This window comes from Theobroma umbraticum, unplaced genomic scaffold (genome assembly GCF_002168275.2).
Source record: "Theobroma umbraticum cultivar Fairchild unplaced genomic scaffold, ASM216827v3 scaffold_31.0, whole genome shotgun sequence".
NCBI classification, from domain to species: Eukaryota; Viridiplantae; Streptophyta; class Magnoliopsida; order Malvales; family Malvaceae; genus Theobroma; species Theobroma umbraticum.
The window spans coordinates 1236013-1251445 of NW_018397283.1; the positions used below are offsets into that span (position 1 = coordinate 1236013).

The window sequence follows — 15433 nt, forward strand, 5'->3', positions numbered from 1 at the left end:
TTACCGACAGATTTAATGCTGTGAATAACATAGAAGCAACCCAAGATGAAGATCAACAAGAAATCCCAAACGATATTAATTTGTTCTGAAATTCGACAGGTACTCATCATCATCATCTTTATTTACATATATATAAATAATCTTGATCTTTTCTCTTTGAAAATATACTTATAGATCATTTCTTTTGGACATGTTAGATATACATGGAACATTCATTTGAGCAAGAATATCAAGGCATGAAGGAACACATGAAGGTACCAACAACGAGGTTGTAAAGAACCTCGACCTCGGACCTTAACAAGGGTTTAGGGTTGATGTGGTACCTTTCCTTAGTCAAATGTGTATATGCAACCTCCCCATATTTGAGCATTCGAACAAATTATGGTTATTCTCAAACCTTGGACTCAAGACAGATTTAGACTTTTGAAAGACATGCATGTTACTTTCTTTTCTATTTTTAGGGTAATCAATATGTCATTTTCTTTTTAATTTTTGAGGTAATAAATACTTGTCACTCTATCACTTGGTAGACATCGACAATTGAGTTTATCAATACATTTTAAAATTTCATTACACTCAAAAAATTATTTGTCAAGATTGTGATATTTGATGCGATCACGTATCAATTAATGTTAAATCAGTTGACATTAAGTTTGAGGATTGTTAATTTTTTTTATTAGGGTTAAAGATTTGTGCGGATACAATTCAAAATATTAATCCGATAAAAAAAATAAGGGTTTAATTCATAAATGGGTATAATTTGAAAACTTTTTTGTTATTTAAGTTTTTTTTAAATTTTTTTTTGGCATATCTGTATTAGTTTGTACCATTGTATATTGAATCTTTACTACTTGTCTATAATAGACAAAAGATTCATATTATGTTTGGTTCGCATGAGTAATTTCCAAGTAAATTGCACTACAAGTTCTTACTCTCTTTTAATGAAGTTTTTATTATTTTGGTTGTTAATCTTTTCAATTATTGTATTTAGATTAATTATTAGTTCATAATAACTCAACACCAAGACCTCTTGAGGCGCCTAACTTAGGTGAGACAGAAGCAATAAACTTTCCATTTTTGATATCTAAGTATGCTTCTACACCAGTATCATTTTAATTTTTTTTTTAAATTTAAGAAAAGGAGATTCGAAAGAAAAAGAGATTCGAACCTTAGGTTTTAAATATGAAAAATTATGATATTTAACATCCCACATCTGATATGAATGTGATTGTTAAGATTTATATAACAATTCAAGTCTATTATTATTAACAACTTAAGTTTAAGTTTTTGAAAACCATGTGGTTTAAGCTTAAAAAGCTGCTGGTTTAGTGGTTAGACTTAGGTCGTTAAAAATGGTAACATTCACATTGCTTATTGCTCTGGTGAGATTTTGGTCCTGAATCAATGGTTGGATTTGGATCGTAACAAAATTATACACTAACTAGCTCATATCGCTTCTCACCTTGGTCCTATGGATATGATGTATGAAGTTACTAATCCAATGGTTGAACTTAGATCATACAAAATTATACACTAATTAATGAGTCAAATATTTAAATACTAACTTCAGCTTAAATTGCCCAAGCAGGTATCCATGGTAAGCTTGAAAAAAACCATTAGAAGCCAGGAGATAATCCCTATTCGATGTTAGTGCTTTACTTTAGTGATGATTCGCTTCAAGTTTGGTATATATTATCAAGAAGAAAATATATTCCATGGGAATCCCCTACAAAGGATGGTTCCGTATCCCAAGCATCGAAGTACAGGCAACTTGTCGGGTTCCATTGATGAAATCCTTGAGCATTAAGCTGACTCCAAATAGCAATCAGGTCAGTGTGGGGGCCAATGGCCATGTTCGATGGTTTCCTCTAAGTCTCATTGCAACATTGGGGCAGATTCCATTGCCTGTAATGCACAAGTCAAAAGGTTTCTAGCAGGCAGATAATCTTAAGACAATAATGACCACTTGAAATAAATCCAATTTTTGGGTATCTCCATGTCCAATGGGTAAGACGAGTTACATTTTTCCCATGAAGAATAACTATTTCCGTCAATTACACACACACACACAACAAAAAAAAAAGAACACTTTTATACATATTAATTACTTATTTTAATTATTTTAAAAGAGAAATTTGATTTAACTTTTCGAATAACGAATATAACTTCCAGCCATGCGTATAATTTATAATATATGTTTAATTATATAAACAAGTACTTAAATTTTAGTCTTCCTTTGGTAACATTCACCGGAAGAAAGGTCCCGAGCAAAAATGTCATGTAAAAGAAATACAGATCTTAGAACTTTTTTGTCACATATTCAAAATCACAATATAAAAACATGAACAAAAACAATATAAGATCAAAATCAACATCTTGCGACTCACATATCATTTTTGTCTATTCTGCTTTTTACAATTAATCGGTATAATGATTTACTTCTCTAAAGTAAAATTAAGTATGGTATCGATTTAATGAAAGAGTTTTCATAATTTTCTAGATCTTTTGAAGGATTGGAACGGGCTATATATGGAATTAGGGTCCACTATAGAGAAAACTATATGTTAGTGCTCATTACAGTGCATAGGCGTTTCTTTGCTGTTCTTATTGCTCCACATATGGAAACGCACATCCATCAATCAAATGACAGAAAAAAAAAAGGACCCTTTCCACTACTTAAAAAGCTAGAGATATAAATAGAATTACTCTTGTCTATACACAGAATTTCTGAATTTAGAGATGTACATTTCACTTTTCCTCAGCACTAGCTATTGGCTATGACACACAAATTACACTTTGATGTTTGGAAATCAAAATTTAAGGAAGATCATAATCACTGATAGATGAAGGCCTTGACATGGCCTATCATTTCATGGGTTCGAGTTTGTGAGAGCTGGAACTTGCTAAGGACCTGAAATGCATGGCCAACACCTCCATACAACACATGCTCCACCTTCTTCCCCGCTCTACCCAAGGCAGCGCAGAACTCCAGGTTCCTGTCTTTCAGTATATCCGTCTCTGATATGCACACTAGGGTGGGCAAGAGCCTCATCCCCTCCATTTTTGCTGACCTTTTCCCAAAGGATTGCACCATGGATGGTCAAGGCTGGAGCCACATGGCAAAGCCAATCGCCAATATGTATCCGAAGCTGCTAGGCTGAGGGCTGAGCGAGGTGACTGGACCATATTCTTTTCTGAATTCGTACGTGTTTCTCCTCCAAAAAACGGTTGTATTAAGATAGTACCCTTGAGAGTAAAGGGTATGGGTTGTGAGAGCCAAGTCTTGCGGCCACATTATGGGCGATATTGGCACCGGCGCTGTCACCGGCTAAGAAGACGCGAGAGAAATTGCATTGGTTCGACCACCATTCTCCAGACCCATTCCTTGCTTCCTGTTTTAACCAGGTAAGACATTTGAACCCATTTCATAAGCAGCAGGAAGAGGGTTTTCTGGCGCTAAACGATAGTTAACAGACATGATCAAGCAACCAGCTTTGGCTGCTAGCTTTGCCAGAAACTCGTGGTAGCAACTCCAAGCTGCTGAGCCGACACAGAACCCTCCCCCATGGAAGTAAACGACCAAGGGAGGTTCCGATTGGACTTGGGGACATAAAAACGTGCCCAAACATTTGTGAACTCGTCAATAACCATGTCTTTCGATGTCACACCAAGCTCTGGAGCCAATGCAGTGTTAACATTCGGAACGATTTGTGGTCTTTCCACATGTCCATCTTTGTACACTTTTATCAGCCCTGGAATCTCGTCTACCACAGCCCCATGTTGATTTGAGCCTCTCCCTATCTGCATGCCTAGACTTTGATCATCCACAGCAATGGTAGCCATTCTTCTTCTTCACATAGAATGAAAATCAAATTAAACAAGTTAATCAGAGATTGGAGTACTACGGTTGCTTAAGATAGCTTATATAGGAAACTAAGACGATAAGGACATAGAGAAAGAGAGGTGCTTAGAATATCCTTCGCTGCCAAGTGGGCAATTGGGTAGAAGCCACATGTCTTCACATCGAATCAAGGCAATGGGGTCTATCGTTTTTGCTGAATTATTAAGTTTTTATCATGGTCCACTGTCATGTTGGAGCAAATTTTGGTCGGCTTAATTGCGAAGGAAAAATTAACATGACGTTTATGAGTTATGAAAACAGAGGTCTTCCCTCAAGATTAAAATACTAAGAAGTCAATCGAGGCCCTGGAAGCCTGACTTTTAAATTCGGTCATACACGTTTCTCCAGCTCTCCACCAGGCTTTAACTATGATTAGTTTTTTCAAGCTTACAACCCTCTAGGTAATTCCACTTATCTCATGTCCACTACCATTGCAATAGCCTTCAAGCCACCATCCCCACTAACGGATGACAAATAACAAAAACATTCAACCTATGCCACAATTCAGGGACTAAGATATTCATCATGCTGAGGAGGTTGAATCTTTTAGATCTTACGTTTCAATAGAATAAGAAAAGGAAAAGAATAAGAAAAAAAAAAGAATAAGAAACAAAAAAAAAAGAATAAGAAAAGGAAAATCAGGTGATGTTCACATGGCATGGAACAATAGAATAAATATCACCAATTATCCCTCCTGGCTTCCCACAAGAAGTATATATATAAATATATATTCATTCTTAATAGTAGTAATTTGATAACATCAATCATTTAAGTAATAGAATAGTATAAATTATTGTCTATAAGTTGTTATATCAATTGCAAAAACTTATGTAAACCATACATAAGTCTCACTGTTACTCTGTTTGCACACGTACCCACTTTTCTTGTTGACAATTTGCTGCCTTATGTCGGCCTCTTGAAATCTATGGGTTTAGAGAGAGATTGAGAAATATCAAACGATGGAAAAAGAATGACAGAAACTGGGAAATGACTTGGTTAGAATGTGGTTCATGCATGCTAAGGTTTGACACTATTTGTATACAGTGTAGATTAACAGGAAAAAAAATGGAAAAATAACTAAAATTACATCAAATCCTTCATTAGTTATTAGGTCGATCGAAACATGCCGACTTCTATTGATGGAGGCAATGCAGCCATTCGTTTCTTCCTTTCCATGTTTCCATGCCACCCTATTCCATCATCATGAACAAAATAAAAAAATAAATTAAATTAAACACAAAACTTATTCATTACTGGTCCGACTCCCACAATCTAATAATGAGTTTAACTCGAAACAATGTCATTTGTGCGTGGTTCATGTCTTTTTATTGGATCCTGAAAGTAGGATAAAGAAGATATTTGATCTCTAAATGTATATACAGACCTATAGACATGTCGAAACCGTGGTTTTTGAGCTCTCTGTACTCTTGGCACAGTGCACATTCTTCACAGCAGCAATGGATACAGCAATCGGTGCAAGGGCTCTCCTTCAAGAAATATTGCCCTCTCAACTTGGATCGATAGAAGCATGAGTACAAGCAGGAACAACCCGTCACGCACAGTATCAACATGTAAAGTGCTCCGCTCACTCCACATGCTGCACCAACACACCATTTTCGGATTAAAAAACTTATAATTTATTGGCAATTAAAGGGAAATTCTGAGTGATTAAAAGGGTAATTTCTATTTTTTAAAAAAAAATAATTACAGGTAGATCCTCTGTCAGCCATTTCTGCAATCCGACCAAATGTTACACATGGACACCAACAAGTCAAGCAACCTGCCATATTCAATCACATTGGTAATTCTGTCAAAGAAATATAAAATTCAATCATATTCAACCAATTTTTAAATCGAAGAGGCCATGATCAAAGTGTGACTTACAACTGTTACAATCGTCGCAACAATCACAAAGGCCAGTGGACCACGCCACTGGAGAATGAGAATCTGGATTAGGAGCAGTTGGAGGATTCGATGGCTTAGTTTTGTTCAACGGTATACCAGTGGTTGTAACCGTTGAATGCTCCACGTGAGAAGGAAGGGACGCTAGCGGAGGCGATGGTGGATATGGAGGCGCTGAAGGTATCGGAAATGGTGACTCTTTTCCAAACTCCATGGAACTAGGAGTATACATTATGTTTATCAAGTGACAGGGAAAGATCGAAGAATTGGTTTCTACGTTCAAAAGTGTTCAGTTTTCCAAATTAATATTGCATTGAGGAGGAACATGTCGTTTCAAAGAAAAACAGTTGGGAAACCGTTGAAGCATTATAATTATTACGTTCAAATAAATAAATAGAAAGATAGTCCATGAACACCGTTGAAATAACGTATAAATTAATCTGCCATGCATGAAAAAAAGATAGCAAGAACAATTTATTATATATGCACATATTCCATTATAAAATAAAAACCAATTTGGTCAGCCAAGTGACCTCAATATTTATTCTTGGTCATTTTCTACTTTTTCCACAAAATTGGAGAATAATACCGATCATAGAATATATATTGTTTATCTGAATCCAAACCACTTGAAAAAAAAAACCCCCATGTATATATAGCTTCAGAAACGCAATGTCAACGGTTTTTAGGTCATCATTTGATTCCTTGGGGGCACCATCATGGGTGAAATTTGTTGTTTATTCAGATTTCCATGGTGTCCTCTATGCACCAACCAAAAAATGATTAAGCATGTTTCAGGTTTTCATTGTAAATACCAATTATCATATGAATGGACGGATGAAATTTATGTACGAATAAATAAAAATGATTGGTATTGACGAAATCAAATGTGACTGGAAAAAGGGTCTCCCAAGCCAAATGATGTTAAGCATAGGAATACCATGCTACGATCAAGATATGAATACAATCCTTCGCATGTCTGTATAAAATTACCCAGTGCAGGGTTGAACCCTCGGTTGTTGAGTTGTCAATATTCTTGACAGAGAGCATATGGCTCGAACATGGTGTGAGTAATCCAATCTGAGGCAGGGGCCTCCGCCAACCCAAAACGCCGCCTCAGCTTTTTACGATAGGGGCCAGACACCAAGCAAGGAGCAAAAGCATAAATAATTCCCCTAGTGGCACAAGCTGCATTTTTATTCGTTGCACAAACTATTAGTCAACGAGCAGCAAGCCAAGTGGCCTCAAATGGGAAATTCGTTTTCAAAAAAAAACCGAAGTTTTAATTAATGGTATATACTGTTATTACTTGTGTGCCCGCTGTCTAGGACATCTACTCTCCGCCCAAAAGTCAATGCTTAGCTGTGATGAGAGCTACAAGAACATTACAAGAAATTAGACCCATCAATAATCCTGGTAAAGTGTTTGATACCATAAGGCTAATATATATGAAAACGGCTTTGATTTTATTGAATATTTTTTAAATGTAAACTTTCATGTCGTTTTAAAGTCCGAAGGGAGAGAGGGCATTCAAATAACAATTGTCAAATTAAATTTAAATTTTTTTCAAAAACTATTATGTACAAAAATGATAAATTGACCATGTATTATAATAAATTTCAAAATCTCAAAATAAAATTTCAAATCTTGTTGTTCGAAATAATATGAAATTATCTTTATTACTATCTAGTAAATGTTTTTTTTTAAAAAAAATTAAATATGTGGTGTATTTATATCAAAAGGGAAACCCATTTACACAAAAAGAGAGAGAACCTGACAAAATCAGACTAGGAAAATCAAGTCCTGTACAAGAGATTTGACAGTAAAACAAAACAAGCAAAAGACCACAACCAGGCCTGAAGCAAAAAGAGACAGAGGGATAAGTAAGAGAGGGGAACATAACCACTGTGAGTCTTTCATCCTTCTGCAGGTCATAAACTTTTCCAGAGCATAACAGCCTAAGAAAGCTCTCTGTCACAGAGGCATGCATTAAAACCCAGCAACAAGAAGCAACAGACAAAGAGAGGGCATACTATCTAGTGAATGTTACTCTAAATCAACCTCAATGTTACTAATTTATCAAACATGAAACTAAAAATTAGACAAAGTGAACTGGAAGTACAAATTTACTTACAAAGATGAGCATACAAAGGACCTCACCGTTGGTTGGATCTTCCATGCAATCAAAGAGCTCGGTGGTTCAAGGACCAGTGGGAACGACTTTCACTGGTGGCGAAGGCATTGGCATGAGTCGCACGGGCATTCCAGCGGTGGCCGCAACACCTGCATTGCTTTGCAATGAGCCATTGAATAGTAGTGACAAGTTGATTTTGTGGCATTGGCATTGGACGAATGCTTTGTTGCTATGGTGGGACCTGAACAACATGATTAACAATATTTTGAGGCTGCGGGTGAATGATGGTTTGCTGTGGGTGTGGCGAGAAGGAATAATAGCCACGGGGTTGAGGCTGAGGAGATTGATCAGGCCGGAGCTGGGATTCCATCTGTATTCTCCCCACCTTCCTGATCTTGGGCAATCAGGCTTAGGCTTGCTTCTCCTTATGTTTCTTGCAGTGTAAATTATAGAAGACACATTTGATTCCTGGCTTGGCTGACAAGGGGTACCAAAGGCTTAATCAATTGTGATCACCTAGGTTTGTCTAGTTAATTTGTAATAACAGAATGAAAAACCATGGAATCAAGTAATTATACTAATGATATTACACCAACCACCGAAAGATTTCAGCAGTACCGGGGGCATGAAGCGGGAATTGACTTTATTTGATTAGCAGAGAATTGACTTTATGAGGAGCCATTTCATTGAAGCTATCTAAGCTAAAATTGGAAAATTGAGATAGAAAAATGCAATTAGCTTATCCACTGGTTAACATAAAATTTAACCGTATATATGTATGTATATTAAAATTTGATTAGAATAAATATATATCTTATAAACCCATCAAGTTAAACTTTTGAATTCAATATATATGTGTTTATGAATTTGTCATAGATTTTGAAAGCAACCTATTTAAATTACAAAATCTTAAAATATGGAGGAATTGTCTTTCGAGATATTCTATTGCATGATTTTTCCATTGATTGATCCATTCATTCTGCTGGGCTCGGCTACAGGGCAAGGAATTGCTTACACAAATGGGAAAATACTCTAACCTCTTTTACATTTTAATCCAAAAACTCCAACTGTAATGAGAGTCAGCTAATGGAAGATGTAAATCTAAAAGCGTATGAAACAATCAAAGAACAAGTATAAATATATTGTTCAGGAAAAAAATCAAGAAATACTCCAATTTGGGAAAAGGATGGTATTGCTAGCCTTTGCTTCTGACATTTATATTGTCATCAATATCATGTTGGTTCTGAAACAGAATCAGCTAGACACAACCTTGAGAACAAGAATCACTGCCATGCCAAGGACTGAAATTTGCACATTAATTTAAAAAGACTTGAATTCTTCAACCATGCCTGATTATATATATATAGATATATTCATGGAAAGTGAGAACGCAAATTTCCTTACCAGCATGTAACTTGAATGAAGTTTCCCGGGATAGAATTTCCCTAGTTCTTCTCATGGCTGAAGTCAATGACGAATTAAAAAAAGCCTCTGTCAAAGGCCGAATTGGGGGACAATGTCAGCATATCTATAACGCCTAACCTTAAAAGTCCCAATTTCGTATGGACAGGTGTATTATGGGCCTTATGGCCATAGGCCTGCTCTATCTTGACCTTCCCAAGCTTGTGTATATTTTTATCAATTAATGACATGATTCTGAATTGACTGAGAAAAAAAAATCAAGGTCCCAATCAACATGAACAATGGCCACAAATTTTTAGTAAAAAATAGGGGTTGAGTGTCACTCTGCTATTTGCGTTTCTGACTGAAGACTTTGTTCTATCTGTTTTGAGTTCAGGTGTTTTCCAGGAATCTCATGTATATTTTGATTCGTACATCATCATAGTTAGTTTCCTATGACAGATCTCAAGCCATAATTTAATTATCAGCAATATGAAAATTGCTTTGTTTAAAGCAGTAGCAGTGTGGATGGTCAATCACATTACTTATGGTAATAATCTAATCTGAAGTTTCCATACAAATTCAAACCTCAAACGCACCAGAGGGAAGCCAGACATCCTGTATATATCTGAGAAACCAATGACATGGCTCAAACACACTAACCTCCCTCCTAGATCATCAACTCCCTTGTTAATTTCTAGCTGGCAGGACAATTATCTGTTATGCATCCCAAAAATCCCGAAGCCGCCAGTCCAAAATCTGCTCCACATCAGGAGCAGTATCCCGAAGGGCAATGGACGACTGGTCTCTATGATTGTTGCGACGATCCCTCTAATTGTAATTGCAGCTTCACTCATATTCAAGTTTGCTGTTTCTTATTGCTGCTTTTTTCTATCTCCTTGTCACTAATCAAGAAGTCAATTTTCTTTTCTGAAGGCTTAACCACCTGTTTCTGTCCATGCATCACCTTCGGCCGGATAGCTGAGATAATTGATAGAGGGGATAGATGTAAGCTCTTATCAACTTTATCTCCATATATATTTGAGGGATTAATTAAATCAATGAGATTTTGTTATATGGCCATACAATTATGATATTGTTAAATTACTATTATACATAGGATTGACATTTTTGACATTGAATGAGCAGCACGTGGACTCTCGTGCCTCGTCTACTATGCTATGAACTCCATCCATTGTGCATGGCTCTACGGTGGCCTGTACCGAACCAAACTACGACAAGTCTTTTCACTTCCTGAGACTCCATGCGGAGATAATTTGGTTCATTGCTGCTGCTGCCTCTGCTCCCTCTCTCAGGAGTACAGAGAGCTCAAGAACCGAGGGGTAGATCCCTCCATAGGTAATTCATCCTATCCTCATCCAAATCATTAAAACAAGCTGGATGCCATGTATAACCTTAACAAGTACTGGTGACTGATTTCTGAAGGTTGGCAAGCTAATGTTGAGAAGTGGAAACGGGGTGGACTCAAACCACCAATTTCCCCACCAGGAATGAACCGTTGACTTGGTTGGGTATCTGCAACTACAGAAAGGGTGCTTGATCGTGATTCTTTTCAGCATATCTTAAACATGGTTGTTTCATCATTACATGTTTGTAATTCTAGTCCATTTGTATCCTGATTTGTCCAGAGTGGTTTGGATCTTTTGTTCAGACTTGCTTTGAAACTTTATGGTACATAATGTTACTTCGGATTGCCTTGTAGTTTGATCTTTGTACCCTTTTGTATTGTTTAAACTTTAAATTACACTGAAACAGTTTCCATAGTCCTATAAACAGAAGATGTTGCTTGTTATCTATCATCGCAAAATTCTTCTCTATATACATCTCGACATGCATTGATTATCAATAGAATAAATATATTTATCAAGCAAATATTGAATTAAACTTGTTATCTTTATATGTGAAATTCATACTCGCGTAATAGTTTTAGTGTCTCCACACGTAAATAATAATTAACAGCTTGAAATAGAAATTAACCTACTATTAGATCTCAATCCAAGGATCGAGTACCCTAATTATCTACCCTTCACTTTGGAAGCTACTTATAGATCTACTTAAACAGCATGCCGGGTCGTGCAAATTCTTCGCATTACCTCAAGATCTCTAAGCTTTTTTTGCTTATTAATTAGCCTAATTAAAATGGCTTAAAGAAGCCTTTAATCCAAAAATAACTACATACATATATAATATCCAATCCAAATGAATCTAACTTCGATTCAAGTATATGTGGAAGTATGGAATTTAGATTCATATCTCTTTTGGTTATCCAAAAAGAATCTTGAAATTCCTTCTGATTTCTCATCTATCCCAACTACCAATCCCTTTAAATTTCTACAGCAAAGTGTAATGAAAGAGACTTTCCTCAAGAGGGTATAACTATTAGGAGTTCCAAACATCATTTGAATGCGAAAACAATAAGTCATAATTGGAGGATTGGAACAAGGGAGGTGAAACATCTCAAACCGTGATAATCAGGGCCAAGGACAAAGTAAAAGAAGTTGAAGGTATGAATCCTAATGAAGTTTATTACCCTCTTCAAATTCAATTAACCTGCATATATTTCGTTTGCTCGTTTAAATAAAATTTTATTGAGTATTTAAGAAATGATACGTAGTCATGATTCTCGTTAAGAAAATCATATATAATCAAGCCAAAATTAAATTGTAATCATTAATTCTTTTTGATACAATCAATTTTTCACTATTCCTCCCGGACCTCACCCCATCTTTTTAAAACAAAAAACTATATATAAAGGGTTATACATTCGATTTTCTAGCCTTCAAATAAGTTGGATGAGTATATCTTAAGATAACATGTACTAAAAAGAATACAGCCAATTACTATCGTCTCTGTATTTTAAGGGGCACAATCATATTAATCTATATAAACTAGGTAAATTGTCCCTTCAATTTGTCCTATAATCCAGGGCCAACAATAGTACTGTTTTGACCGAAGCAATCTTTAATCCTAGTACTAGATTATCTGCACTATATTTAGGGAGGAAAAAAGGGGAACAAAAGGGGTCTTCTCTTCTGCTAAATTGGTTCCATATTTAGCCGTTGGCTAGTTAAAGCATGTTCCGATTGCACCAATTATTTACTATGTATCTATCTGCAGTGGCATGAACACTTGACCTAATTAGAGCCAAACCCAGAATTTTTTTTATTTTTTGGGTTTTTTTAATGGAAGAAACACTTTGACATAATGCAATAAGGGAGTTCTTGTTTTTTGTACGAAAGTCATTGGTTTTTTACCTATTTATGTTTTTTTTTTTTGAGCAGAAAGCTAGCTGCAATGTTTCTACCTAAAACTGAAACTGCGATTCCGGTGTTCGTTCCGGACCCTGAAGCTTCATATCAAGCATACATGATGAAGCAGTTGCCAGAAGGACTGTGGACAACCAGTATTTGCGAGTGTTACGAGGATCTTTCTAATTGTAATTTGCTTCCATTCAATCTCTTTATCCTTTTTTTTTTTTCTTTACATTTTCCTTTTCTTCTAGTAATTAATGCAAATTTTGTTGTAATTTTATCTGCCCTGGTGAAGGTTTCTTTACCTGCTTGTGTCCATGCATCACCATGGGACAAAACTCCGAGATCGTCAACAGAGGAGAAATATGTAAGCAAAACTCTTGTTATAGGATTATCAAGAACTTTCCCGAATTGAAACACAGTTGAAATTGTTGTTACGACCATCTAATTATTGCGACCGATTTTCCTTATAAGTTGCATGAGCAGCTTGCAGATGGGCAAGCCTCCTTCACGTTGCTACGGGGGTTGTGCTGTTTGGGTGGATATTTGGTTCGACAAACCGTACAAGCTTGAGGCAACACTTCTCGTTGCCAGAGTCACCATTGCCGGATTGGTCCACTCACCTTCTGTGCATGTGGTGCGCTCTTTGTCAAGAGCACAGGGAACTCCGAACCCGCGGAGCTGATCCAAGCTTAGGTAAATCTATCACCTTGAATTCCTATTATTCTTTGTTGAGAAATTCTACTCGGTCAGGGCAGATTATGCCCAAATTTGATCCCAACAATTCTCATTTAAACATATTTCTTCTTGGAGCTAACACAATTATTCTTCCTGTCCGTCTTTATCAATGTATGCAATCGCTATAGTTATATTTTGTTCATATTTAATAGTATTTGTCTCAAATTTCATGAAGCTAACTATAAGTTGCAATTTGCAATTGAATGGCCTTTTTGAAGGTTGGGAGGGGAATGTGTCCAAGTGGAAAGAGGAAGCAATGACTCCCCCCATTGTGGTACCTCGCATGGTACCCTAGCGGAACAGGCTGTGTTTGTGTAGAACTCAGAAATGACATTTTCTTTCTGTGTTATGTGTGTGTGAAATTCTCATCTTCTTCATCTTCTGGTTTTGTAAATCCCACCCCAAATTCATCCTTCCATAAATTAAAAAGCCCTTTACATGCCAAAGACATCTGTTTTTAGAGAGAAAGTATGGCAATGAAGTTGTTTATAAATATAGAAAGTTCTATATTTAGCTAGAAGTTATCCTTACATTAGGTGGATTAACATAGTTAAGATGGATGAACTAATTTGGTTTCAACTTTCAAGATATTAATTGACCAAATAATTTATTTATTTCAATAATCTTAAAAATAAAAAATAAAAAAGCACTTAGGAGAAAATGTTCTAAAATGACTTTATATTTATTTGTACTATTAATTTTTCAATACAAATTAATCATATCTATTTACATGTATGATATGATAATTGATATTTACATTAAAAAAATTAAAATTCAATTAAAAATAAAGATCACACAATCTAATCATAACCTACTGTTGCACAATGGATTGGGCTGGAAAAGGAAATGGCTAGTTCTATGATTTCTCCATAGCTAAATTAAGTTCAAAGAAACAGAGAATCCCAAAAATTCCCAAATTCAAAGGGTAGGTTGCCAGGGAGGTTGATCAACTTCCCATCCCCAAATATTCATGTTTTTATGGTCTAACCACTCAACTGATAGAGGTATCTGCTATAGCAGTCAACCAGGGCATATTTGATTTGATACCCCAAATTATTTTTAACCTCTTGTTTAAGCAATAAAAAAAGGACTCAGATTCCATGAACTTAAAATCATTTTCTTAGTCAAAATTGACTGCATTTGAACGTGAAGTGCTTGAAAAGTAAAGGTCCCAAAATCCATTCTAATCCACTTGGTTCAACAAACCAGTCCTGGAAGGTTTTAATATTGAATAAAGGGGATTAAGACAGGAACATGAACTAACGTACAAAAAGAGGGACATTCCCTGGATCAGGATCCCATTTGGAGAGGACTCAAACCACCAGGTTTCTTTGGACCTGCAACATTGACCCTAAACAAAGTAATTTGTACTCCAGATTCCCCTATAAAAATGTCCAAACCATGCCATTAGGAAATCAAGTTTTTCCCTAGGGAATTTCAGGACAGACTCCAGCCTACCATGGACATGAACAGGAACATGGACCTTGGCTATGAATATGAAGGGATTGATGAAGATGATGTTTTCTATGCTGATATCAGAAGACGGATTCTGCTTTTGACAGCAGATGATGACGAAGATTGTCAAGAAACAAAAAGCTTCCACCCCGTCTGCTATGGCAAACCAGGATCAAACAGAGCAGTTGGTAATCTATCTTCTTCGTTACAATACGGAGGATATTTCAGTTCGTGGGAAAGCGAGAACACAGACTCAGTACCAACTTGGCTTGCAAATCTGTGGAGAAATGCCAATGGAACGGGAGTTTTTATCCCCCATATCGTCAAATCCAGAAGACGCCATAGGCCAGGTATGCACATTTCTAGATTATAAGGGCCAGTTTTCATTCGAAGAAACAACAATTTCCCTTATCTTCTGGTTTCAGCTTTGGTACTCAAAATGGACTGTTCTGCAATGACAAACATTGACCTGGTAACCTACAGGAAGGATGAACAAGAGAGAACTGTACAGGCCAGTAGGGACCAAACAATCATGAACAAGCAGAACCGTTATGCAGGCTCAACAGGCTCGGAATTGTACAACCTTGTTTTACAAAACTAAGAAACTGTAAATAACTTTTGTCTATCATT

General features: G+C 36.2%; 4 protein-coding genes across 5 annotated transcripts; 2 read left to right on the forward strand and 2 right to left on the reverse strand.

The window, feature by feature from the left end:
- Nucleotides 1–2833: 2833 nt before the first annotated feature.
- Nucleotides 2834–3882, reverse strand: LOC110428348 (putative carboxylesterase 6). Its single transcript, XM_021444162.1, is given in 5 exon segments — nucleotides 2834–3069; nucleotides 3072–3257; nucleotides 3260–3424; nucleotides 3427–3594; nucleotides 3597–3882. Coding segments are annotated over 5 exon segments (1002 nt in total). The 5' UTR covers nucleotides 3844–3882.
- A 1088-nt stretch (nucleotides 3883–4970) lies between these two features.
- LOC110428297 (protein PLANT CADMIUM RESISTANCE 11-like) lies at nucleotides 4971–6035 on the reverse strand. Its single transcript, XM_021444101.1, has 4 exons — nucleotides 5786–6035; nucleotides 5610–5681; nucleotides 5286–5498; nucleotides 4971–5091 (listed from the first exon to the last, which is right to left on the reverse strand). Exons 1-4 carry the CDS (start codon nucleotides 6033–6035, stop codon nucleotides 5009–5011), a joined length of 618 nt encoding a protein of 205 aa, XP_021299776.1. The 3' UTR covers nucleotides 4971–5008.
- Nucleotides 6036–12653: 6618 nt separating this feature from the next.
- LOC110428369 (PLAC8 family protein) lies at nucleotides 12654–13663 on the forward strand. The gene is made up of 4 exons (XM_021444189.2): nucleotides 12654–12795; nucleotides 12906–12977; nucleotides 13097–13306; nucleotides 13567–13663. Exons 1-4 carry the CDS (start codon nucleotides 12654–12656, stop codon nucleotides 13641–13643), a joined length of 501 nt encoding a protein of 166 aa, XP_021299864.1. The 3' UTR covers nucleotides 13644–13663.
- A 966-nt stretch (nucleotides 13664–14629) lies between these two features.
- LOC110428252 (uncharacterized) lies at nucleotides 14630–15423 on the forward strand. 2 transcript variants are annotated; one of them, XM_021444031.1, is made up of 2 exons: nucleotides 14630–15153; nucleotides 15229–15423. In XM_021444031.1, the coding sequence occupies exons 1-2, from the start codon at nucleotides 14808–14810 to the stop codon at nucleotides 15402–15404; spliced, it is 522 nt and encodes a 173-aa protein (XP_021299706.1). In that variant the 5' UTR covers nucleotides 14630–14807; the 3' UTR covers nucleotides 15405–15423. The 2 variants fall into 2 exon arrangements, with proteins under 2 accessions (XP_021299706.1, XP_021299707.1); XM_021444032.1 differs by having other exon boundaries at nucleotides 15287–15423.
- The last annotated feature ends 10 nt before the right edge of the window (nucleotides 15424–15433 follow it).

Coding starts and splice junctions, on each gene's coding strand:
- LOC110428297 (XM_021444101.1), bottom strand. CDS start 6,035: ATGTATACTCCTAGTTCCATGGAGTTTGGAAAAGAGTCACCATTTCCG. Junction 5,682..5,785: donor TTGCGACGATTGTAACAGTT/GTAAGTCACACT, acceptor TGAATATGGCAG/GTTGCTTGACTTGTTGGTGT. Junction 5,092..5,285: donor CGGTTTCGACATGTCTATAG/GTCTGTATATAC, acceptor ATGATGGAATAG/GGTGGCATGGAAACATGGAA.
- LOC110428369 (XM_021444189.2), top strand. CDS start 12,654: ATGTTTCTACCTAAAACTGAAACTGCGATTCCGGTGTTCGTTCCGGAC. Junction 12,796..12,905: donor TTACGAGGATCTTTCTAATT/GTAATTTGCTTC, acceptor GCCCTGGTGAAG/GTTTCTTTACCTGCTTGTGT. Junction 12,978..13,096: donor CGTCAACAGAGGAGAAATAT/GTAAGCAAAACT, acceptor TTGCATGAGCAG/CTTGCAGATGGGCAAGCCTC.
- LOC110428252 (XM_021444031.1), top strand. CDS start 14,808: ATGGACATGAACAGGAACATGGACCTTGGCTATGAATATGAAGGGATT. Junction 15,154..15,228: donor CAGAAGACGCCATAGGCCAG/GTATGCACATTT, acceptor TTCTGGTTTCAG/CTTTGGTACTCAAAATGGAC.